This window comes from Pygoscelis adeliae, unplaced genomic scaffold (genome assembly GCF_000699105.1).
Source record: "Pygoscelis adeliae isolate BGI_AS28 unplaced genomic scaffold, ASM69910v1 Scaffold108, whole genome shotgun sequence".
NCBI lineage: Eukaryota > Metazoa > Chordata > Aves > Sphenisciformes > Spheniscidae > Pygoscelis > Pygoscelis adeliae.
The window spans coordinates 630,580-657,052 of NW_008825498.1; the positions used below are offsets into that span (position 1 = coordinate 630,580).

At 38.0% G+C, this 26,473-nt stretch overlaps 1 protein-coding gene across 1 annotated transcript; it reads right to left on the reverse strand.

Moving 5' to 3' along the window:
* Positions 1–906: 906 nt before the first annotated feature.
* RBM27 (RNA binding motif protein 27) lies at positions 907–25,630 on the reverse strand. The gene is made up of 21 exons (XM_009331457.1): positions 25,581–25,630; positions 24,068–24,210; positions 23,093–23,217; positions 20,585–20,676; positions 19,809–20,002; positions 18,719–18,976; positions 17,925–18,158; positions 16,555–16,689; positions 14,317–14,466; positions 12,291–12,438; positions 11,846–11,999; positions 10,411–10,674; positions 10,162–10,290; positions 9,179–9,301; positions 8,565–8,639; positions 8,292–8,456; positions 7,764–7,868; positions 7,466–7,657; positions 5,386–5,472; positions 4,817–4,927; positions 907–4,188 (listed from the first exon to the last, which is right to left on the reverse strand). Exons 1-21 carry the CDS (start codon positions 25,628–25,630, stop codon positions 4,102–4,104), a joined length of 3,021 nt encoding a protein of 1,006 aa, XP_009329732.1. The 3' UTR covers positions 907–4,101.
* Between the last annotated feature and the right edge of the window lie 843 nt (positions 25,631–26,473).

Consider the following 26,473-nt stretch of genomic DNA (forward strand, 5'->3'; position numbering starts at 1 on the left):
GCAGGACCGCAAAGGGATGCGGGGGAGATGGCGACACAAATACAGTTATTAAACATACTAGCGAGCCCCTTCCTCTCCTCCCCCTATTCCTCAAAACAAGAGCGCAGTGAAGAAAGGAAAAAGGAAAAATTCCCATCCTTGTAAAATTTCCAGTCTGTTTTCAAAAAAATCTTATCACAGCACACTAACGATACGGGTACGAAAAGGGAATGCAAGAGAAAAGGCTTTTAAAAAACCGGGATCACAAATAAACATTTACATTCATGAAAGGAACACAGGAAAGAGAAGGGAATAACGGAAATTAGCGAAAGAAGCGAAGACCAAGAATAAAGTTAACAACAGAGTAAATTAGTTTTCAGACCAAATGGCAAAGGGGTTAGAATTTGCATGTATATAATACCATGTTTTGTACACGCTATTTTCAATAACCCAGCAATACCGCAAATCTGTAAGAGAGACCACGGAACCCACTATCGTCTATAAAACATTTTTCATTTTCTGTTAAAACTTTGACTCTTCCCCAAAACGTAGAACAGCCTTTACTGGAATCCCTCCCACCCGCGTTGTATCCTCCCCCCCATCAATTCAGCTGTCTTAATTAGTACTATTTCAGAGCACTGATACACTTGAAGGTTTTTCTCCTAGCTATCCACTATTAAGTAAAACAAACTCGCACACACATTCCATACAAATAAATACCCCGCATTGTATCCTCCCCCCAATCAATTCAGCTGTCTTAACTAGTACTATTTCAGAGCACTGATACACCTGAAGGTTTTTCTCCTAGCTATCGACTATTAAGTAAAACAAACTTGCACACACATTCCATACAAATAAATACCCCTTCACACATATACTCCCCCCAAAGAAAGTGATAACGCTCTTTTTGTGATAGTTGTAATTTTTTTTTGAATGGTTCTGCTATCCAATTTATTTAAGTTAGAATTTTGTCTTTTCTAAATCTTGAACCATTCCATAGTATATCTTTATTGCAAAAAAGTCAACATGCATCTTAGAAATTCAGATTGTAATCAATAAAACAAACATTACATATATGAATTTAAATGTATAAACAGTTAGAAATTCAACAATATCTCCTATTATACTATTACACAAGTTCACAATTTGTAAAAACTATAGTACAAGTTTACTATACACCAAGAGGAACTTTATTCCTTTTCACATGATTTTGTTAAAAAAAGTGTTGTTTTCACAATAAGCAGGCAACTGTTTTCAGATTCATCTTTTCAACTCTTGAGTTTGCTTTGTTCTTTTTGCTTAGGTTAACTCAGCAATGAGAGGGAGACAATTCCTCGTAACAGTCACTTTTCTTACCACGTACTCTTTCAATGTTTATGCCCCAGACCGGTAACATCTCATTACACATCGCCTGTAAATGCACTGGCTGGTGTACACAAGTTACCTTGTTGACTACAAGTCTTGTCTAACGTACTCTCTGAAAGTCCACCTGAATTTCACAATCAAGTGTTGCCATAAAGTAAGCTGTACTGTCATGTTACCTATTGAAACAAACAAAACCAAACCAAAAAACCCCAAACATTTTAATATAGCCTAGCATACCCTAAAATACAGGGAGATCCATAAGCTTTGGCAAAATGAAGGTCGCTTTCAAACAGCTTTCCTCCGCCTTAAACACCAGAAGTCAGACACCGCTATACTGCCCATCGCCTCAATTCCCAATAACATGACAGCATGCCTTCCATACACAAGCTAAGTTCAGAGGCAGAACTCGCTTTTGTGCCTCAGCGTTTAGAAATCATGTTTGGGATGTCACCTGAGGATTTATGTAAGCCTGCCAATGTGTGCTGTAAAGGGGGGGGTGGGGGAGAAAAAAAAGTAATCGTATGAAGCTCTCAAAAAAAAAAATCATTAAATAAAGCTACCGCACTCGTTTCCCTCCTATCGCGCCCAACTTGAACAGCCAGCACGTCTGGGCAAGGGCAAGTGTCCCTGAAGACAGTGTGCCAGTCAGGTGTCACTTTAGAGCTAAAACCATATGAAAAGGAATCCCATTCTACGTGTGTCAAAGGCTACTGCAATTTTTCTTACAGCTTCATTCATTCACTGTAATTTTCATTTTCCAAATACAAAAATACAACAATTCTTATTGAAATCTATACGCTGGTAGTTTTAGTACACAAAAAAGCAAAATATTTACAAAATTATACAGTTTAAGAAAAAACTCTGTACAAAAAAATATATAAATCCTTTTGTTCCCTCTATCATTTTTTAAACTGTCAGGACTCAAATATGTTTGCTGCAATGGATTTTTCAAAATATACACTGACCGAGCCACAGACATTAAAAAAAACATTAGAGATGATGGGAGAAAAGCAAGATATTCTTCTAAGTAGGTAGGATTGGTTTCCCCTCGTTTCTTCATGTCTGTAATTTAGCCTCAGCATTAGCAGGAAAGTCCTAATTATATAAAGAGGTGAGGTTTCAGTGTGAAGAGACAGAATACTGAAAGACATATTCCCTTCAACTGACAAGGAAACAGAAAATCATACTGTTTTGACTTTTGATACACCACCACGGCAAAAGGACAATAAAGTTGGGGAACTCTTAACCCAAAGGCATGCTCAACTCCACGTCACTAGCCAAGTTCAGAGCCATGTCATTTAAAGGTTTTGATGTATGTTTTCCTTCAGTCGAGAACTTGCTGGGAAATATACTGGTAAACTAATTATTCAAAAGAGGAGAGCATTTTTGCACCGACATTCTGTTTATTTTGTATAGAAACGTACATAAAATGTACTGAAAAGTGTACGGTACAAATGGACAGTCTCAAGGAAAATGCTTACCAGATAACACGTTCATGAACCGCGAGAGCCGTGTAACAGTTAAGATACATGGCTCAAGCATCTGAACTTGTTATCCTCATTTCCATCACAATACACACCATTTCTGCGGGGTGTGTGTGTGTTTTTAGAATGGTACAACAATAAGGCAACTGAGAATGTAATGGTGTTCATCTTAAATGTATTTGTCTGAACAAAACTATACTCGGAGATAAATTGATAACCTTCCAAAACCAGCTCTGAACACTCCTCTGAAGACTTACCACTGAAAGCACCGGGTTAACGCCAGCCTTTGAGCAGGACACTGACATTCTGTTGGCTGAGCAGCATTTCGCTCTGAACGCTTCGTGGATTTGGTTTGAACACAAACAAACAGTTGGTAACGGGGAGAGGAGGAAGAGTTTCTACTGGCTGGTAGGCGGTTGCCAGTTTAGCTGTTTTTCTTTTTGAGGAAGTATGAAACTCATTACATTCATGCTCACAAATACTGAAATGCAGTAAACAAACAGTCTAACTTAAACTTGAACCTTATACTGAAACTACAGAAGAAAAATCAACAGTGAGTGAAAATTCACTCAAATATGTGTCATTGCTGATGTTTTCTGTGAAGCAGAATTTGAAGAAACAGAGTGAACTGGACAATATTATAATAATACCCTGTTAAATTGCTTCTTCCATCTCCTCTCACAAAAAGCAGTAGAACATAGAAACCGTGTGGCTTTCAAATATATTGAAATAAATGATTTATGAACCTAGCCACAAATAATTCCTACAATAAGTGATTCCATATGAAATAAAATGCTACCCTTTTTCAATTAGCAAATGAGGCAATTTTTTCTTTCGTAACATTTAATGAAAGTTTGCATCTTTCCCCTAACCCCATAATATTGCTAAATAAAACCTGTAATATCTTTTCAATTATAAACTAACAAATCAATCACATTATAAAAAACCCAAAACAAGGTAATACAGGTGACACAAAAAGAGGACAAGAAAATACTAATTTTTTTTTCCCCTCTCTCTTTTTATCCTTCTTAAATAGAAAAAAATCACCACCCTGGTGAGCTTGATAATTATGTAAAAAGTTACTGGGCCTTTGGCTAGTTTAGTATCACAGCTCTATATCCGAAATGTTTTTATAACAAACTTTGCTCACTTTAAATCTTGTGGTTTGAAAAGAAAGTAAAGCTTTTTTTGGCTCATCAACTTCCTTAAATAAATGTTTAAAAGATGTAGCTTGAACTATATTCCTAAAATTATACATTTCCAACATCAAGTTTCATCTTCTCCAAGAACGGGATTCATCCTCATCTTCGTCGTCATCATCATCATCTTCGTGCAAAAATAAATCTGAGGTTTCAGTCTCCTAGATGAAGGAAAAAAAAAAAAAAAATGTACTTTTAAACAAAGAAGTTCCATGCTGTATCCTAGGAAACATGTCATGCAACCCAGCATCAGTTGTACTTTATATCAGGTTCTTGTTTACTGTACGCCTCACTGAAACGCACACAATTACATTCAACAAGTTTTACGGAAAGAACAGTAGCTTCACACATCAAGAAAGGAAAAGAAAGCCAAACTTCAAAGGAAGCAGGAATAAACAACCACCCACCCTCTCTGAAACAACAGTTTTCTGTTAAATGCCCAGACAGAAAAACCTTTAAAAGCTTAATGCATTCATAATTACAGGAAAGAGTATATGTAACTTATCCCACAGTGGAGCATTAACACTGCGAAGTAAAGAGATCAGCAGCCTGCATATAGCGTTTCATAGCTGACAAATCAACACCCCATCCAGAAAGTGTATTTTTTTTTTTCCTTTTCCCTTTTTAAAATGTGGAAAACATACCTGACTATTCAAAAACAGTTAAGTTTCTGGTTTGCAAAAACATCTTTTATGGAATTTCTTCAGTAAACAGAGAACTGTATCCTAAAAGAGCTCTTGGCTATTAGATTCTTAGAAGAGTGATTAGGTTATTAACATATTTTCATACCTCTTCCTTAGACTCCTCTTCCTCGATTTCTGTAGACACAGAAGGTACCTTAGGTTTGTACCACGATATCTGTAGCCTTCGGTCTTTGAACCGGGATCCTTGGTTAGCAGCCTAGATTGTGTTTTAAATGAACATATTTTCAAAAAGAGGATCAAGTAAGAATTTCTAAGATGGCCAGCAATGAGCTAGACCCAGTGAACATCATGCACATTTGAAGATCTCAAACATATAAGCCACAATCATCCACTTCAGTCTTCCGAGAGCAACTTCACTCAAACCTGAACCTGCTACACAACGCTCATCTACCAGCAATCTGAAAAGATTAACAGAGCTCTGAATCGATCGTGACATTGAACTTTTATCAGCAAAAGACCTATGTTACTATTAAGGTAAACAGGAGGTGCTTCCCCCTTTAGTGACACTATATGCAGTAGCAACCAATACCCACACTATCTAGCTCAAACTAGTAGGATCAAAGCCTGCTACATTTTAAAATACAAAGGCAGACACAAGAAGTTAAAAATTCTTATTTTAGAATTGTGAAAAAATATATCCATTATTCTACTTACATTCTCAGCTTCTGAGCGAGATTTAAAAGTTAGAACAACACTTAATGGGGAATCCTCTTCTTGAAGGTCTTCAATATCTCCAAATTTCTATGAGAGGGGGAAAAAACCAAACCAAACCAAAAAAACCCAATCAGGAACAGGAATAATATTCTCCTCCAAAAAGATGATTATCATGTGCTACAATTGCAGTGTACTGAAGCGCCACTGAAACCCTATTTTTTGGACAGAAAAGTGAGAGCCAGAGAAATCTCAGCTGCAACATCCAGCAATAATGCAGCATTTGTACCGGTATTTTGGGGCAAAAGCTCAGATTTATTGTTATTCTAGTAAGTGGAGCTTAATCTTGCAGGAGGAAAGTGTATTAATTTATAGCTCAGAAGTGAATTCTTTGAATTCACTGTTTCCCTTATTCTCTTCTGCCCTTCACTGTTGTACTACTTTAGACCTGTTAAACAAGTCCTTTAGAGCTCATTAATTTGCAAAAGAGATTTCAGTAATAGGAATCAAACTTTGCTACAGAGCTCCTGAATACATTCTGTAAGTACGCTACCGGGAGGAGGAAAAAATATAATCTAGTATGGCTAGATTAACAAGAAGTTTGCATTTTTAGAATTTATATATTGCATAATGGTTAAAATTGGAAGGACCACAGCAATGATAGTTAAGGAGTGAAAAAACCTCAAAACAAGCAAAAAAAGGATTTATGCATGGAGTACAAGCAGCACAAAAGAAAACTCTAGTCAACTTCAGATTTAATACGAATAGCAGAAGAAAAGTAATTTAAAAGCCAGTAAGATAATAGCTTGAGTAACAGCACTAGTTGTTTGTAAAAACTTTTACTGGTTTTAGCAGCTAAGGATGGCTAAAACTTTCAAAAACGTGAAGTCTCTCAGAAATAGAATTAAAGCAAAGATCTGTTTAAAAAAGGCACTTTGGTCCCCTTAGGACTTTTGCCAGGGTTCATGGCACTGTTATCATACCATAAAGCAGCTTGGTTTTTTTGATCAAACCACACAACATTTTTCACTGAATTTACCTAATCAAAGCAGTAGTAGTGGCCTCGAACTTTTGATAAGCAATGAGGCCAAAGCAGAGAGCAACAGTTCCCCAAGGAGCAAAGCTTACCCCGCTGTATGAAGAACTGTAAAGTTCTCTGTTCCAACTCAAACCAGAAACAAACAAGCTTTCACATTACCAGTTCTCAAGAACTCTACTGCTTTTCTGTATCCAGCTCTAAAGGGTAGGATTCTACAAAATTAGTTTTCCATACCAGTCACCCGCGCTGCAGAGAGCATCCAGAAATACCAAACTGACTCGATCAAGCTTAGATTTCATGCTGGGTCTATTTATGAAGTATTACATGGTCTCTCTGAGAAGTTTACTGGCTTTGCACATGAAAACATTTCTTTCTGGAAAGAGTAACTGAGGAAAATGTAAAATCAGTTTTTCCTTTATTACGTTAACTTAGTTACGATGCTAACACATCCATTAATTTAGCTTGCAAACTAGCAAGCTACTTGCTCTACCATGAGTTCGTAAACAAATTTAACTACTTTGAAACTGAAGCCCTGTTTAGCAGAACAGTGCTTTGCTTCTTGAGCTAGAGAGAAACAAGAGAAATGGTATGAATTGCTAATCTGAAAAATAATTTGTAAACAGAGAGAGGCTGATAGGTATTTTTCAGCCTTCTAACGACTGTTTTAAACTACTTTAATGCAGAGTTAATAAGAGTAAGCTATTTAGCTTTGCAATTAAAAGAATGCATTGGGCAGCTATTGTAAAGCAACTATAAAATACATTACATTTACACCCTTGATAACTCTTGAAACTGTTTGCTTATCCATAGCCTGTTCCATGAATTCAGGACGAAGTCTTTGATTTGTTTGCACTAACAGAAACAAAAAGACTGGCAGCTTCAAGAATTTGGAAAAGAAACAGTTATTTACAAATTTCTCAGCATGCCTCTCTTTGCAAGTAAGCTCACATTCAGGGTATCGGTTACCTACTTAATCTCAGATTTATAGTTTGGCCACAATTGTCCTCTTCAGGTTTTTCTTTCTTAATGTGACCTCATACTTACAGAGAAGTGCTGTAACAATTCATCTTTTTCCTCTTCAACGAAGCCTCCAACTGTTAGTGCTTTGGGACGATGATCTACCACCATATGATTCAACATGCCCCTTCCTCTCCCACCACGACCCCGTCCTCGTCCTCTTCCTTGGGCTGGCACTGTCTTTCCTCGACCAACAGGCAAAATGCCTAAACGGGCAGCCTGGTTAAAGGAGGCAAATAATGTACAAAGCCATTCTCAGTTTGAAAGGATTTAAAACATTTATATATCATAAAAACATTAAAAGCACCAACCCAGACAAACTCACCTCTACTTGTAACTGATTTAGCTTTTTTCGCAATTCAGTTGTGTCTTCTCCAGAAGAGAGTCTCTTATGAAAATCCAGCTCTGCATCTAGAAGTTCCTTTTGTGCCTTAGAGAAAATGGTGCAGAAAGAAAATGGAAGGGAAAAGCAGAACTGTAATGCGTGCTTTTAATGTTTTATTCCACTTCTTCAGCAATACATTTATGTAAATGATACAGACAGATCAGTACACAATATCCATACTTTCCTCTAAACTAATTTTGTTTTAATTGCCTCCATGCCCCTCCCCCAACCCATTTTTTGAGGGACCCAGAATTCTCTGCTTCAGAATTGGAACAGCCTCGAATGAGCTATATGCAAAACTAGGTCATCCGAGTTCCTTAAAACCATAGGTTGCTTGTCCGTGGTTATCACTCTCAAGTTCAAAATACTGCTAGGAAATCTTTTGATCTAACGTTGCTGCATTTTTAGGACGTAATATTAGAAACAGTTACAAAAGACAGGCAGGCAAGTGTCTTGCGCAATAAATACCTCTGTCTTGGACTTCAATTTTGATGGTGTAGAGGTTGTAGATGAAGTTTTTAATTCATCCTTTAACTGAGATATTTTTCCTGCTAGTTCTTTTAAGGTCTTCATTATTTCTGCTCTCTCTTCTGGTTTCATGGCCTTATTTTTCTCCAGCTTGGATATCAACATCTATGTATTAATAAAAGAGCAGGAATATAAAATTCCAGGGAAAACAACACTGAACAGACAGGTATCTACAAAACAGAATGTATTCACTAGAAGACATTCCAGGCCTACCTTCTGGCATTCTATTTGTTTTTCTAACATCTCCTGCTTCTTTTTCCTCATGTCTTGTTGGAGTTTCATTGCCTCCTACACAAGAAGAAAATTCTTTCAATCAGTAAAAAGCAGTCTGGCATTATATGTACTCATATATACCATATTTTCTTCTTCAAGCTATAGAAATGAAGGTCATAATGAAAACTACTAGTCTGCAAAATGTACAAGTATAAAGTGTATCTGATCCGGAAAAAAACAATAAGAAGTTGCTAACTTCCTGCTGTGAAGTACTCTACTAAATTTTTGCCCCCTTCAGACACCTCTTAAGAAACATATCCTATGTTGTATTTTAAGTGTCTCATGCCTGCAGAGATTAAAATCAAAGAAATGCCTCAAGAAAACCCAGAAAACCCACACACAACCAAGTGTGTCAAGTAAGACACCCCAAAAGGAATACTCCCTTACCCATGATTTACCTCAACGTGCATTTGCAAGTTAGTCTGGTAACGATGACAAAAACTACACTGATGTAGAAAGCTATACAGCAATATTTGAGGTTTAAGTTGCCTACCAAACCTTTCTTTATAAAGTACTTTGATTGCTATACTGTCAGTCAGCCAATAGTAAAGTACCTGTTTTTTTTTAAGGGCTTCTTGCATATCATGAGGTTTAGACCCTGCACCAGGCTTCATAGATGTCTTTAAGTTTGAAGAACTGTAAACCATTTTTGAGTGGCTTGTAGAAGTAGGAAACGTCTGAAACAGTAAACACACACACACAAAAATATGTAATAGCTTAAAACGAATGTGATATACCATCAATGAATTTTAGAGGAAAGTATTCTGTGAAACATCAACACAAACTTCCAGATTTGTGCAATGAGACAAAAAGACCAAGGCAATTAAAACACATGCATAAAGGCATCGGTCTAACAGTCAACTTGCTTGGAAGCAATCAGCTTAAATGCTTGTTAAAAGGGTTTCCGCAAAAGATACTTTCTTTCCTTCTTCATCTAAAACTCCCTCTGTATCCTAATACCCACTAGGAAGACCACTGAAGCTGATCTTCTGCATCTGCACTATATTCAGCTTCGCAGTCATAGTCTAACATCACACTTTCTGATCAAATAAGGCAGCAAAAGTCACCTCCTTCCTTAAAAGCACTTTTCTGTGGCCAAGAACACATGCTGCACTATGATTATCAGTGTAAACTAAACTATATCAGCTTGAACTCTGCAGAAGTATTCTATGATCTTCTAGCACTACTGTTAAAGCACAGCATAAGCTCAAAAATCACTGGGAAAGCAATTAGCTTCGCCAACAAAAAGCTGACACCACATATAGGCTGTCAAATTTGTTTACTGTGAAGCACTGCCAAAAATATTTTATGCTACTTAAAATACTGATACTTTGTTTCTGAAGTCATTGTCCCTATTTTATATAAACAGCTAACAAAACTAGGAAGAAGTGACTGACCATGGTTGCACGGAACATTAGTGAAAAGAAACAGAACCAACTGGGAACAATTCACATAGTTCTATTTGCTAGTTCCTTCTTAGCTAACAGGCCAAAGCTTTAACTGAAAGTATGAAGATGGTCAGCCTTCATAAACATACCTGAGAATCCTCTACCACAGCCCCAGACTGGCTTAAGTCAGGCTGGTTTCCACCTGCTGCTCCAAGGCGACGTTTCACTGGGACTTTATTAAGGACATAGGCACCAGATGCCAGTGGTTTATTCATCACCTGTGTATCAATAGATATTAAAAAATGGAATATTATACACTCTGCTTTTTTGAAGTAGTAGTCATTTAGGAACGCTGATAACCTTCACCGCTCAATCACTAGTTTATGATAGCACAATACCTTTGACAGATTGCTATGCATTGTTACAGCTGGAGTCGTGGTCAGGGCTTGCTGCTGAAGGTGAAGTTGGTGGTGAAGAGACTGCGTGGGTGTCTGCTGCTGTTGTTGCTGCAGCAACGGGGGCTGCTGTTCACTTTCTCTGTGCCACAGTACCCTTATAAACCGATTGTTCAGAACTGCCTCTGTGCTGGAAATTGCCTTCCTAGCCTCGTCGTTAGTTAAGTACTGAATTAGAGCAGCTTCGGGATCATTCTGGAAAGCGACCTAAATCAAAAGTTCATTCGAATGCATTATTTCTCAAGGAAGAAAACACCTCAACCAGTAGCAAACCAAGCTAGAAATAATCTGCAATAACGAGTGGGATATCCAATGATATTAACAGCTCAAAATACAGCTAAAACATTCTATGTAATTAAAGCCAAGTACCTTTTGGCAAATATTAGACGTACTTGCAGCAAAGCCTATATACAGTAAAACAAAATAAAATGACTCCCCACCAAATAGCATCATGTATTCAGAGCACTGTGAACTGCCACTGGGGTATGACTGAAGAGACCCTGACTCGAAAGCTCTTTATTCTAACCTCCTGAAAGACAACTGCTGTCCGAGGACGTACAATGCGAAGGTTCACCTCATTCTCAAAGAAGCATTATCTAAGTCTTGAATAAGACTATTTTTCTCTAAAAATTAATCACAGGAATAAAAATGTATCTTGGACTTTCTAGTATAATGATTGAGATAGCATGTTTTAAATGCATTATTTCATTATTGAGGTACAGAAAGCACCACAGTATCTTTTGGGCCAAGACATAAAATCACCAACTCAAGAAATACAGAGGCTTCCCAGGTATCTGTCTTTTATTTAGACCTCTAACCGAGGACTTAAGAGGCAACTGTTATGTCTAGAAAAATAAAGAGAAATTAAATGCTATTTTAACCATGTAACTACCCGTGTTTTGCTTATATAGTGCTTTTCCCCTTCTTACAGTGCAAGGAACACCACTGAATGGGAGCCAGTTCTAGGATGCAAAGTGGTAATAAACTGGTGCATATAAAGACTCTCCTGTAGCATCTTCGTCAAAATCCTGACTATGAAATACTATAGGACTATCATACAAGACAGAAATTGTTAGAAGATCTCTTTCAAAACTTACACACAAGTTGCTCAAAAACCTGAGTTGGTTTAGATACTGTTAAACCTGGAAGCCTTTCAAATTCAGTAAGGCCTCATGAAGGCAGAAGCCAACATACTTATACAGAATTAAGATAATACAGAGTAGACCAAGAAAAGGTTTCTTTGAATTTGATTACCTACTCTCCCAGTTAGCCTCCATTAAGATTGCTCAAGGAATGTAGTTCAGCCACAATATTCTAGAAGGCTTCAGGGAAAATAAAATACCCGCATACAGGCATAAAACTGAACTTTGTTTTTTACCTGAATGTTTACAATAGTTCCAAATTTGCTGAAATGTTCATTGAGCTGTGTAATATTGTTCAATTCTGGCGGAATTTTTCGAACTTCTAACTTTGTATTAGTATACTGATTCTTTTTCAAAAATCCTGGCTTATTCTGGTTGTTATTTGCTTGCCTAGAGAAAATGAGAACAAGTTAGTAATTTAGGTAGGCATACATATACTTAAGTAAGGCAGCAAATGTTAACGCACATTTAACTTTTATTTTTCTCATAAGAAGTATACACTCTAGACATTAACAAAAAAGAGCTCCTCCCACCCACCAAATATTTAGTCTCCATATTATGTGGACACAGATTTTCAGACCCAGCCAGCTCAAATTACAGGGACTAGTGAACAGCAATATTCACAGCATTGATAGCAATAAAGTGCATTCCAATTAGTCAACTGCAGTCATTAATTCTTACTTTCCCAGCCACGGTTTCTTTAATGGTGGACATTCCATGCTACTTGGAGATCTTTTCCTGCTGTCTGGTTCAAGGACAACTCTAGTTACATTGCTGCTATTATTTGTAATGGGAATGGGAGGTTCAGTCTGGATGATAATATTGGCAGCTGGAGAAAAGGAAAAAGGCCTGTGTTATTCGCCATACATCAATGGAGACATGGGAAAAGCTTTCACTTCAACAGTAAAATAGGACTTTAAAAACATAAAAATTAGGAAGACTTTATCAAGTTGGTCAGTTTTGTTTATGAAGTTACTTCAGAGATCACTTGCTAGCCTAAGTAAACAATTTGAGGAAAACAAACATTTAGTCCAGCCAGCAGGGATGAGATTTTGACCTTTAAGGTTAGTATTAGCTTGAAGAAACAAAGCTAAAACTCCATCTTTCAGGTACTGAAAATTCAGATTCTGCAGGAAAAGAAAAAAGGGAAAAAAAAAAAAAAAGGAGGAAAAGAAACAAGGCTAGGTTCCCAGAGTTCAGGTTAGAGTTCTGCAATGTGGCATGGGCTGAATAAACAACCAACTTTCCCTGTATTAACCCTTGACAGTGAAAAAGCAACCAAGAACCCGCTCCTCCCACTGCTATTCCTTTGTCATCCCTCCGTCCAGTTTTCAGCAACAAACTGTTAATTAAGCACAACTATGGCATGAAATTATACTCTCGGAGACATTAGATTTAAAGTTTGAAGCAACTTCTACAACCCAAAAGCTAAAGCACTAGATCACAGTTTGCCAAGTATTCATTTAAAACCTTTTTAATATCATGTTATTGCTGTTAGTCTCCTGTGTATGCCAAATATTCAACTCCTAAAAAGAAGTCTGAGTTAGAAGTCAATTTTCTATGGCTTTTATAGATGCCAGAGCTCTGCTGGTTACACTGGTGAGAACAAAGACTGGGCATTTTCAGGCATAATTTTAATCTTACTTTGGAGGATGATTTTAGAGTAAACCTTTCACACGTGTGACAGACAGTAAAACAAGCGGTCTGAAGCACCACCGCCGAACACTCACCCATGCCTTACAACTGGAATGGGTTCTTAGAGAGAATTTGAGGGCCAGCAATAAAGCCCCAACCCTGCCTTTATGATGTTCATTAAGATGAAAACAGCAACAGCAATTTCTGCAATAATATTTAACCATATTCTTTATAGGATGAGTCACTGGAAGGAAATACTGGGAAAAAAAAAATCTTTCTTATCTACTGAATAAGAAACACTGAAGTGTAACAGTAAACACTGAAATTTAACATCTTTTCTTTTAAGGATCAGGGTGGGGAAAGCAGGAGGAAAAAAGAAAGTAAGTTATGCTAACAGAACAAAAAATTCTTTGAAGAGCCTCGACTTGTTCTCTCCCCTAAAAGATACTTTGTACACGTCACCGCTAAGAGACTACATCCACATCCATCCAGTTAAGGATTCAGAATTACTTAAATGCAGACTGGGATTTTCACGGGCTAGGAGAATTAGAACGCTACCTGCAATGTTCATTTTAGAGAGAACATCTGGCCGACAAGGTCAGACCATCAACAAAAAACACGCCACGATAGTTCCCCTCTTCACTACCATTGAGGTGGTGGTGTAGATCATCACCTCTGTGCCCCTGGTCCTAAACATACCCTTGGCAAATCAAAAGCAGTCTTCAGACTGTACTGCTTAAAGCCATCTTTCTGCACCATTTTTCTTTCTAGAAGCACCCAGCATCCAAAAAGTACCTTCATAGGCTAAAGAGGAATAAAACCCCAACCAACCAACAAAAAAAACCCCAATCTCATAACATTCCCAAGCAAGTCGTTATTTTTAATCAAAAAGGCTGCTTTGACTTTAATATGGTCATATTAGCATTTTAAAAAAAGGTAGAGATGTCTGAAAATTGCTCTGAAATACTAGATCAGTGAGAAAAACTATCGCTTTCAGCCCAAAAAAGGGGAAAGTAAGCGTTGACGGTCTTGGACAAAAATAGCAACAGCAATGGCTAGAAACCCTTCCTACCTCTTGGATTTGTATCCATCTCCCCAGATGTTAGGCCAATTAGATTTGGACGCTGCGTTTGTGCTCTTGTAAAGAACTGTCGATACTGAGATCTACCAGCACTGGTAATACTAGGAGCTTCAGGGTTATAGCCATCTGGCTCATATGTATCTATAAAAAAAGGAGAGAAACGAAAGAATTTTTCAAATGAGTTTAAGACTCAGGGTTAATTTTCCTTTAAGGAAATGCATGGATGTCCAAGAATCAGAAGTTGGTTTGGATGAAGAGAAGAGAGAAAAGAGGTCTTACAGCCAATGTGTGTAGCCATTTAAAACCCTCAACTGACCTTAACGCCCAAGTCTATTTGGGCATGTTCTCTTTTGTTTTTTAATCTGATTGTTACTATTTGTCAGAAGCGCATAGGTCACAATAACCGAGCATTGCTGATGAGCTGCCTGAAAAAGGAATGAGGTGTCTGTATGACAGCCTTCACAACGTCTGACAGTGTCTCAAGGGGAGTAACAAAAGATTTAGTTTGAGCTTTTATTCTGTAGGGCCCAAGATGCAAAGAGATTATCAGTCTTTGCTGTCCAACAGTCTAGTTTATTTCAGACAAGGATTTTTTTGGGAAGAACGTACTTAAATGATCCCAATCAAAGAAAGCTGAAATCAGGTAATTTGACCAATACTTACCTATTAAATTATCTTAATTTATGTAAGAGTCAGATCAGCTGTCAAGCTCCAGTAAGTACTAATGATTATTTTAATTAAAAGGGGTAACCACGAGAACACAAGATGACAGGATTGACTCATATTGTTCCGCCAGCCCAAGGTCCAAATCAAGGATGATGCATTTTTCCAACCATAAAAAGGAAAAGCTATACGAGAACTAGAATGAATAAAGTCTATGAAAAGCCTCCACAGAAACACAGTACATCCTGGAACAGAAATGAATGCCTATACAAGAGGACTCGACAGACTTGAAGCACTCTAAATTTCAGCTCCTTATTCCACAGCAACAATGAAGACTTTACAATTTAAAACAGATGCCCCAGAATTTCAATACTGATGTTTTACAGTTTAGTTTCAGACTCTGCCAAGAGCTTTCATTAACCTTGCACGAGCTGAACCACAAGTTCCTCCTCCACAATTTGGCACACGATTGATGGCAAGAGGGCAACCAGCAGTTGTTACCATAACAGTCCAAGAACAGGACATGAGAATCTCCACAGATGTTCTGGAGAACAGAATTATGTAGTGCAACTTAAGTCAGTGATGCCCTGCGAGCTAAGACAGACAGAATCACCCATTAGAAGTTCTGAAGCTGAAAGAATCAGATGGTAACATCGAAATGCCTGACAGCATTTGGAGATAATTGAACAGACTATCTAACAGGATATTTGAGTGACTGAAGTTCTGAAAAGCACGGAAGTCACAAAGGAAATGACATGGATCATGAACTAGAGCCCTCCTCTGAATAAAATTCAGAATATTTATGTAAAAAAAAAAACCCAGATGGGAATATTATAAAACACTGAGATTTAATTATCTTATTTTGCTCATGTAGAACATGGAAATGCCATTACTCCTTTCATTATCAAAGAAATATGAGCTTTTTCGGATTTAAATTGAGCAATCTAGGACTCTCCAGGTATTTTGCTATTTACCATCACAAAACCCCACTTATTAAAAATTTGAGCTCTGTTAAGGAAGATGGACACATCCATTGGAAGCCATCTGTTTTTTTTGCAGTTAGAAAGGTAGAACTAAGTCGATTCTGGAAAAAAGATAGAAAGAAAGTACTAATGTATATGAAGACTATAGAAACTATTGTGATACACAGCTGGGGAAAAAAAAAAAAAAAACACCTCTCTCATCTATAGTAGCCAAAACCAGATAGGAATAAAGACCAAGTTAAACAGTAATTACAGGTTTGCAGATCCATCTTTTGCTTGCTAATGTTCTACTAAACAGCTTGAAGATGAAGGAATCCCTTTCTTATACAACAATCTTATTGCTTTGAGCATATGAAACCCAAACAAAGCTCCCCACAAATGATCTTTCCTCAGTGACAGAACACTACTGCTATTTCACACAGTAACAGCAGATGATGGACTGACCACATGGAAAGCCATCAGACTTCTTTTTAGATTTGTATGTACTGGAGGAAGACAGAGGTAACAATTTCTAATCACACATCAACAGAGGAATTTTAAAATTTGTTCTCAAGCAGATTTTAAAAAAAAGGTATTTGCTTACGTTCTGATACTGTATACAGTAGGTTCTGGGGTAAAGGAGGAGGTAGTCTTGCTCCTACAGGTGCAAGACTGGGCACTGCGCTTGTCCCAGGCTGGTCACGATTATTTATCAAACTTGACTGTGTTAAAGGTGGTCCTACAATGACACCACAGAATAGATCACTAAGACTTATAACTCCACAGATAAAATATACAAACAATTCAATGCAATTTGTTTATGCCTTGCTTTGAGCAAGGTCAAGATTGTAAATATATGTAAATATATAAATATATAAACAATCCCACTACAGTAAAAGTAAATTGAGAAGCCCTGTTCAGGTAAGTTACTCTGTTTCCAACACCTTTTCTCCTTCCCAGAAATGACAAAGCTGTAAGCAAAAAAAAAAAAAAAAAAAAAAAGTGTCTTTTCTTCCCCAGAGGTTTATTATCGTTAGAGCTTGCATTAACTAAAGCAGCTCCTCCCTCAGCTCTGCCATGGAGAATCAAGGCTTGCTCAGAGCAAGAGATCATATCAGCAACATTTAGATTACAATTCTAAAACAAGAACTACCAGGCAGAAGGCATTCACAGACAAGGAATTTATCTAGCTATTTTTGCTTTGTTTGCACCATATACGATACATATATTCCTACTTACTACACGCCCAAAAAAGGACAATAATTACACTACACAACCTATGAAGACACAATTACAATCAGAGAGCACTGTCAGTTCACTCAATAGCAAGCCAATTCCACCCATTAAAAGGCTCATGCAAAATTTAGGGTTAATCCTATATAAAATTATTTCTCATCCCATAGCTGCTGCTATTTGATACAACTATCACAGCATGTATGGTGTTACTGGAATAGAGAGTACTGAAACAGAGTAACCACGTATCTAATATTCTATTTCTTGATATAATTTACATTATAAGATGCAGTAAGATAACAAAAAAGGCTAAACAACCCAGAGATTGCTGTTGAGCTAAAATAGATCTTAGATGTATCAATTATGTATTGCTTTTTACTAGCAGTTAACAGAAATTTATCAGAACTTTTAGGAGATTAAATCTCAACATTTTTGCATTAGGGGAAAAAAAAAAGCTAGTAATCCAATTGTCAGTGATCAATCCAAACACCACCAGGGTTATGAGATTATCTGAAAGATAACCCCCTCCACTTCCCCGCCCAATTAATCTAATTTAATTTTGAGTGCTAAGAACATCATATTTTGCAAGCTGATTTTTCAGAATTATTTTGGCAATATTTTGAATAGCACAGGGCTAGCGAAGAAACTTGAACTCATTACTTTGAATACACATAGATCTTCCAGAAAAAGCCATCATTTTAACTTGGTGACAAAGAAACGCAGAACAATGTTTTGACTTACTTGGTACGGGAAGCACAACAGGAGGTGGTGCCTGTGGATGAGCTTGTGGAACTGGCAACCTCATATTACGAGCTGGACCTGGCAAAGGGGGCAGAAGCATACCAGGAGGAGGAGGAAGTCCCGGAGGTGGTGGAGGAAACGGAATCATACTTGGCAAGGAAACTTCATCTACTACTAAAGGATCATTTCCATGATCAAACTGGCAAAGATCACCAAGTACACAAAATCCTCGCTCTGCAAAACAGGACATTTAATAATCTTTTTAGGAAAAAAAAAAATTAGTTGTCCGCAATTTGTAGCATCTCAGTTTTTGCTGGAATTTCTTACTAAAGAAAACATGCAATCACTGATCCAACATTACATTATCAGATGAGGTTTCAAAATAATTCAAATTAGAATAATATTCCATAAAAGCATACAAACATACATGCATCCATCGTAAAAGCTGTGGAAAAAGAAAGTCAGAAGTACCACCTGTTTTATATTAAACACATACACTGCAATCTTTATCAGAACTGCCAGTGGTTGAAATATTTGCCAAGCATATACAGAATTGTGAACAAACTCTGTATGTTCTTATCCAGCAACTGTCAGATTGTAAGTAAACAGCTTCCAGTAAGACTAGTTATTTCCCCAGAAAAATATAGGTCATATATGCATCTTTTACATACAAGGTATACTCCACATGCTACTGCATTTTGACTTGCTGCCTACATTTAGTGAATACCTAATAAAAAAAAGGTCCCAGAATAATTGAAACAAGGTATGAAACTGAAAACTAATAAACAGTTTACCATCATAATCTCGACATCTTCTTTTAGGAGGAGGGTTTCTGCCAAATGAACTGGGATTGCTATGATTGTTGTAGTAATTTGACCAGCTCTCTGTTGTGTTTTCAAGATGGTGCGCAGGTGCAATTACAGTAACAGCACTGGGAATAGATTGTGCAGAGGAATACTGTTCACTAGATTTACTGGGAGACACAGAAACTGGATTATACGAGACTTCAACATCATTTCTTTCACTCTTGAATTTTGATCTCTCTCGGTGCTCTGTTAAAAGGGAAAAAAAAAAGTTCGGTAAAGTCTTCATGCTTTGTTCTGTATATCAGCACCTTGAGAGAAAGATAATACACAACAGTATAAACATTTCCTTAAATATTCAGTATTCTGCATGTTAAACTGTTCTTGAAGGAGCTTAGTCCTTACCAATGGAATAAGAACCAAATATAATGCAAACAGGGTTTTAACTTCAGAAATCTAAATGTTTTCTTTGCAAAATGCACATTAGTTCCTCTACTCCTTATTCCACCCTGGATTACAGCTTTCTCTTTTAAAGTAGAAAGAGGGGGGGGGGGAAGCTTGAAGCAAACAACCTACCCCCCCACCTAACGTGGTCTCAACATGCGTTGAAATCTGTTGCAATCTGTGCCTCTTATTTTTCCAACAGACCTGAATTAGCCCTAAAAGAATAATGGATCACATGGTAACCACCTTCGATTACAAAGAAACCTTCTCTAAAAAATACACAGTAACAAAGTGAAAAAGAAGGTAAGGCTATTTTGCAAGAAGGTAGATGGGGGGGAGAAAAGAAAAAAATAAATCAACAGTTTTGTCAACACACAGCGCAAAAATATCAGCTACCAATATCCACTGGTATACACCCGTGGATAAATTAAGAGGTTAGCAAAGAAGAAAACAATCCCCTTAATTGTTCTACTCTGAAGAACAGCATCTTAATTAATAATTTCAGGAACACAAAGCTCTCAAAATTTGCTCCCACTGCTCAAGGACATCTACAGCCTCCTGGACCACAAAGTACGTAGGAGTCACCACACATCACTGACATTAGATGTTCTCCTAAAGCAGCACCTTGCATACTCACCAACACTTCTGTTTGTATCACGGTCTTTGCTTCTCCCCCTACTGCGGCTGCGACTTCGACTTAACCCTCTGCTTTTACTACGACTTTTACTCCTGCCACGTCGCCAGCCAGACTTCTCTCTGTACAAGTCACTCCTGTCATAGTATCTGTCATAGTCCCTCCATTTCCCATCATCTCTCTTTTTGTCTCTGGTTCTAGAAAAGACATATGCAGACCTTGTTTATGAAAAGAGAAACCACATTAAAAACAAGCTTGCAACAAGTTAAGATACTGTTCATCCTTCTCATCCAATCTGGACAGCGAAACATTCGAGTCAGAACTTCCCAAATTACACGGAAAATTACAGAATCTCAAAGTTGAATCACTTAATTCGTAGAAACCAGCAAGGGGAGGACTAAGAAGAATTGGAAAGGTGAAAAAGTTAGACAACCAAAACAGAACACGTTTTAAAAGTGACGTCGACACTGTGTGAACAACCCGCCCAGCCCCTAAAGATCCCCCCCCCAACAATGCTTTTCATTTATATAACAAGGGAAAGAATGGAATTGATGACATTCCTAGGTATTAACATTTGAAAAACACTGTCATTTTTTCAGGAGACCAACTTCTAGTGAAGGGTTCTCACGCACGTAATCAGATAATACATTGCAGATAGAGAAAAGTAGGGAGGAGAACACTATTTTTCTGAAAAATCACTACCTACAAGGTAAAAATCCACAGTTAAAGATTGCCAGCAAATACAGAAGAATATATTAACATTTTGGTTCAAAACTAACCTTTGTTCACTGGAATCTGCACGGCTTCTCTGTGGACTGGAATACTTCTTTTTCCAAAAAAAAAGCTCTTCCTCAACTGACTCTTGAAAATTCTGTTTAAGAGATAACTACCAATCAAGGATAAGTATCATTTTTTTTTTAAAATGAAGAAAATAAGACCAAAATTTAGTTCAAGTTACAGTTAGCATCCCGTATAAAAACAATATTTAAGTATTACTTGCACAGAATACTTAAGCACTACAAGTAATCAAGTGCTAGAGGGTGTTGAGCTTTTTGTTTCAAATCTTTCAGGTTTTTCTGCAGAGGAGATGCCCCAAAATAAAACCACTTTGATATTTTGTTTTTAAACGGGATTAATGAAAGGCAAGTTCTCTATCCATTCCCTATCCCATTAGTTAGAGCAAGCAATTCTACAAATGAGGTATTTTCTGAATCTCGTAACTGAACACAACTAAGGAGAGTTACTTCTCCACGTAGATACGTCACTAATTTACACTTTGAAATAAATGCTTTAAAGCAAAAAAACCATTCACATGGTTGAACTAGTCACATTTCTCGCTGGCCTCAACAAAAGCAGTTTGAGAAGTCTGTCAGCTATACCACTACTGTAAATCACTTTGAGCCCATTTTGTATTTTTGCTGCCATTTTACACTGCTTAGAAGTTACTGTAAATTTTGGTGGCAAAACTTTACATGCAATAATCTTTGAAAGGTTTCTTCCAATTAAAGCAAAACAAAAAGGAAGGCTTCCTGCATCCTTATTTAGGATTATCTGGGGAGAATTGGTAGAAATATTCAAGACTTGGCTTGACAGGGCTCTGGAGAGCCTAACCTGAAAGGCCCTGCTTTCAACACACGTTGTATTGCATGGTATCTGGGGTCCCTTCCAACTAGACTTAGCTATGATTCCACTTGTTTTATTTTGTGTCCTACATTTGCAGGAATCACGCAACACACTGCGCTATCTGACAAATCATCAAGGCCTTACTGATGTTGAAATAACTAATGTCCTGATCCTGTAAAGTTGTCCCATAAAGCTGTCCTAGATATCTTCTTTTTCCTTATGCCTGCCCCCTCCCCCAAATTCCCGAAACCTCCCCCTTTCCCCCCACCAGAGCACTGGTTAAGTCAACTGAAGGCAGTTCTAAAACATTTTTTTATAAATTATGACAGTACTTTGAGAACTGATCAGAAAACTATTAAAGTGAAAATCTTGTATGGTTGCAAATTATGAATTTCCATCACCAAAGCTACTTCCATAAATTGTCATAATTCTGGGTCTCATCCTCAGATAAAAAAAGGACATCAGAGAAGGGGAGAAAAAAAACTGAAGAGCAACTTTAATTTAAATCAACTGATGAATCACGTGCTGTCAAATAAGGACCTGCATTCCGTAATATAATATAATACAGCTTTGTTTTGACTATTTGACAGATTTTGATCTGCAATTATTTGTCACCTTCATGACCATCAGCCAGTTTTAACTCTGAAGACAGAACAAGTAACTCCAGCAAGGTCTTTTCTTCATGTTATTTTAGGCTCACAGACAAAAGCACAAATCTGAATACCCATTTAGAGTACTTGTCAGAAAAAAACGCTCCCCGCGGTACATTTATAAAGAGAGCAACAGTTTTTGCTCTTAACACCACATGACATAAGCATCCCTGGAGTGAGGGGAAAGGACTGGAATTTCATATATACTCTCTGACTTTATTTGTGTCTTTGCTATAGTAATTAAAACATATTCAGCCTAATGTATCTTGGCAAACTGTGATCAGAGTATACGGAAATAAAGACCATTTACTTCTATAGCAATTTTTTCCCCAACTCTCTCTCAAAGCTGGTACATTAGGATGCTACAAACACAGAGAAGAGGTCTCTTCCCTTGGAAAATCATCAACTTAGGAAAAAAAAAAAACATCTATCTTAGACAAGCGATAGCAGAGGATTATACAACATACAAAGAGATTTAGACAGCTATGGAAGTATTACTTCGCTTTTCTCAAAGACTTGATTGTTTTCAATTTTGTCAATAAAACTTAACAACAAAATAAAAGAAAGAACTGTTGGCAAATGAACGCTACCTCACTTTTAAGAGTAATTATCCCTCAATATAGAGGCCACGTATTTCACTGATGTTACGTATTACAGAAAACATTTAAAATAATTTATATTCCTGACAGAATATACAAAATTGGAAAAGGAAATGTTTTGGAATGTTTTTGCTTCTTCCCCCTCTCTTAAACCCTTCCAAAACATTATCAGCTTGTGTTGCCAGGGACGTCTGAATAGGATTTCTGAACGCTATTAACCTAGACCAAAGGTAGGCTCTACAAAGACATTTTAAAATGTTCTTGTCTGAACGGTCATCTTCCATTTTTCTTCAGATGCACTGAGATCGTAAAGATCATTAGTAATCATGGATTTTTCTTTCACATTTTACCTCACAAATGTACAGGACTGCTATTTTGGAAATTAGAGGCAGGTACACAAAAAAAATAATGTTACCTCCTCCTTGACTTCTTCTTTTTCCTGACCTGCAGGCTTCGCTTCTACTTTCGTGGGTTCAGGAGAAGGAAGATAACTCTTTGTGTACAGACTTTCAAAAAGTTTATCTACAAAACCTGAAGTTTCTGAGGATACAGAAAACAAGAAAACATTGTTACATATTGATTTAAGGACACTCTTAGATTTACCAGAAAAGTCCCTGAAAAAAGTCATCCAGGTGGACTGCTCACAGCAGCATCATCATCATCTTAGATTAATGAACATTAGTTCCACTCAGGGAGCTGGAATTACACTTGTGGAACTTGAGGTTGTTTATTTAGACAAAGAAATTCACCAGGTGTATCAAAGACAGAAACAGAGACTCCTCCTTCAATCACATTTACAACTTTGAAATGTTCTAAGGGGCAAGCGTAATCAAAACATGATCAAGGAGTAAGTCCAGTTATTCCATTAGCTACAGCTAGCAGCCTCTTTACGGCAATTTTTATGAGAGCAAATCATTCACAGAAGACTGATCATCAGTTTAACATCAGATCACAAAAAAATGCACAGTAACTTCCCCAGCGAGTGTCAGAATTTCAAGTGTTTAAAACCTTGAATTTGAACCAAACTGCTATGAGAGCTCACCAGAAGCCTGAAAGATTAATATGGACCAGGTTTTCAAAAGTTATTAAACATCTGTCAGAGAAACTTCTGGCAGCATGACTGATACTTTAAAATGAAATTGCTCGCTTTTATTTCAGAGGATTTCCTCCCACCCACCATGAACAAGACGAAGCTACATGACTTCACCTTCAGATTTTTTCCTTTATTTTAATCACAAGATCTTTATTCCTTCACGCTCTGTAAGAAATATTCAATTCACGGATAACAGGAAGTATTTTGAAGGCAAAAATGGTGCATCATCCTTCTTCCCTCCTCCCCTCCAGTGAAATGAAAACCACCGAACAGATAAAGTAGTGGAGAGCACAGTACCTTTTTGCAGAAAGACATCCAGCTGATCAGCACAGAAAGCTTTCAGCTCTTTCTCTGGTTTGTCTTTCTTGACTAATGCCACAACATAGTTGGCTAAGGCTGAGGGGTCTGCGTCACATCTATGGAGAAAAAGATAGGTTCTGCTGAAGTATGCCAAAACCCCCGTGTTGGACGATCACCGTTACAGAAGAGCCACCGAAGAAAACCTGGCAACACGCGTCGGGTGCTCTTCTGACATCTAGCACCAACACAGCCGCACTGGGGTGACTGAGCCAGCAACGCTGGGGTTTTGTTTTTTTTTTTCCAATTATAGCAGAATATTTTAGTTGCCTTATGACCACCCCGCCACCCTACTACACCTGACAATGTTCCCACTCTTTTGCTCCTTCCTGAGCTTTGCTCAGGAAAAAACTTTCTTTTTTACAGAACCATCCAATTCTAGGGCAACTGAGCAGATGCCATTGTTTCTGAACTTTCTCTAAGCACAGCAGCCACCACCAAGTATGACTCTACAAGAACAGCAGAGCAAGTACCAGGAAAGTCACTGCACAATTATTGTAAAGTATTAAAGTGGTTTTAAAGTATTAAAACATTATTACTGTGAAAAGTAGTTCAGAAAGATATATCACAAAACCACATTTTAAATATGCACACAGATACGTTCCGTACAGCTTAAGTTACTGTGCCTAACATACTGGGGTTTTCCTTCCCCAAGGACTATTTCCACGCCTACAAATTTTACGGTAATCCTTTAACACTGGTAAAATGTCTAAAGGGGTGCAATTATTAACACAGATTCACCATCCGCACTTCCTAAGCCCTTATCTAGCTTCACGACGGCCAAAGATAGCCAACTTTGTGCAGCAATACTCTGCCACTAATCTTTGGATATTGCTTTACATTCCATTATTCAGCTACTAGAAGAACACTCAAAGTACGAACAAGATTAACAGTGTTAAATGATTAAGCAATAGCTCCTCATTTTGCCTCTCTCAAAAGATGCAGATGCAAGCTATCAGATGGTAGGCAGGAACCTAAAACAGTTGGATGATTTAAAGATTTTTTTTTTTTTAAGACTTACATTTAGAGAGGGGATTGTGTCTTTTCCAATAACATTAACTATGGAAATAGAAGGAAGTAGTATAAAGTATATAGACCTCAAAATAACCTCAAGTAAAAAAAAAAAACAAACCAACCACCAAAACAGAAAACAAACAAACAAAATGCAAAGAGCCATGCAGATGACAACTGGTTAGAGAAAATAAAAATCCTCAATGAGCAGCCAGTCAAGCAGCTCTACTCCAAATTAGTTTGCTCGCTGTTTCCAACATCCGATGAAAGCCATGTTAAATGTAGCAATTAACAACAAAGAAACCACAACTTTACAGATTTTACAGTTCTTACACACACACACTCACAAAAAGAAATAAACTGTGTGTAATGTATTCGGTGCTACTGCCCACATGCAACTGACTATAACCTTCAATTTAAAATAAAGGAGATGATCCATCACTTTATAACCATTCCCACTCCTTTCTCCGTGTACTCGTTTCTCGTAGGCATCACGTTACGTTACGCGTTAGAGGGGCACGCGTACGGTGCGTGCACTTCTGCAGGTTAACCGTTTCGCATTTTCCCTCCTGGATCCTCGGCTGTCAGGACCCACCAGCGAATTCTACGACTCTCTGCCACGAACCCTCATCTCCAGCTCAGGTCCCTGTAGTGCAGCTCAGGCACCACAGGAACGCTGGACAGCAGGACAGAAGGTCGGCTGGAGTTGGCAGCGAAGGCGTAGGAGCAAGTTACGCTCCAGTCTAGACAGACTTTCAGAAGGATTTGACCAAGTATCAGAGAGACCCATTGTCTGAAAAAAGGAAAGTCGTGAAGAATTTTCAAAGACCCGCTACTTGGTGACTACAACCCAGTCGTTCTAAGGCCTACTTAAAATGTGGAAATAGAAGAGCATCTGCAGAAATATCATTTAACTACACAGGGTAAGTGTACGTCCTGCAACTTCAAACGGGTCTTGGTTTTGCTGCGTGGGAGCTAGGAGGCTAGCTCGGCACGGCACGTTAACCCGCTACTTGGTGACTACAACCCAGTCGTTCTAAGGCCTACTTAAAATGTGGAAATAGAAGAGCATCTGCAGAAATATCATTTAACTACACAGGGTAAGTGTACGTCCTGCAACTTCAAACGGGTCTTGGTTTTGCTGCGTGGGAGCTAGGAGGCTAGCTCGGCACGGCACGTTAGCGTCCTGCAGAGGCCCCCCCCCGCCGCTGCAGCCCCGCGGAACGGAACGCCCCGCTGCCCCCGCGCCAGGAGCCCTCGGGCAGGGTGCGAGGTGTTTCTCAGAAGCGCAGGGGCTTTTCACCACCGACGCAAAGCCCCTGGAAACAACCCCCT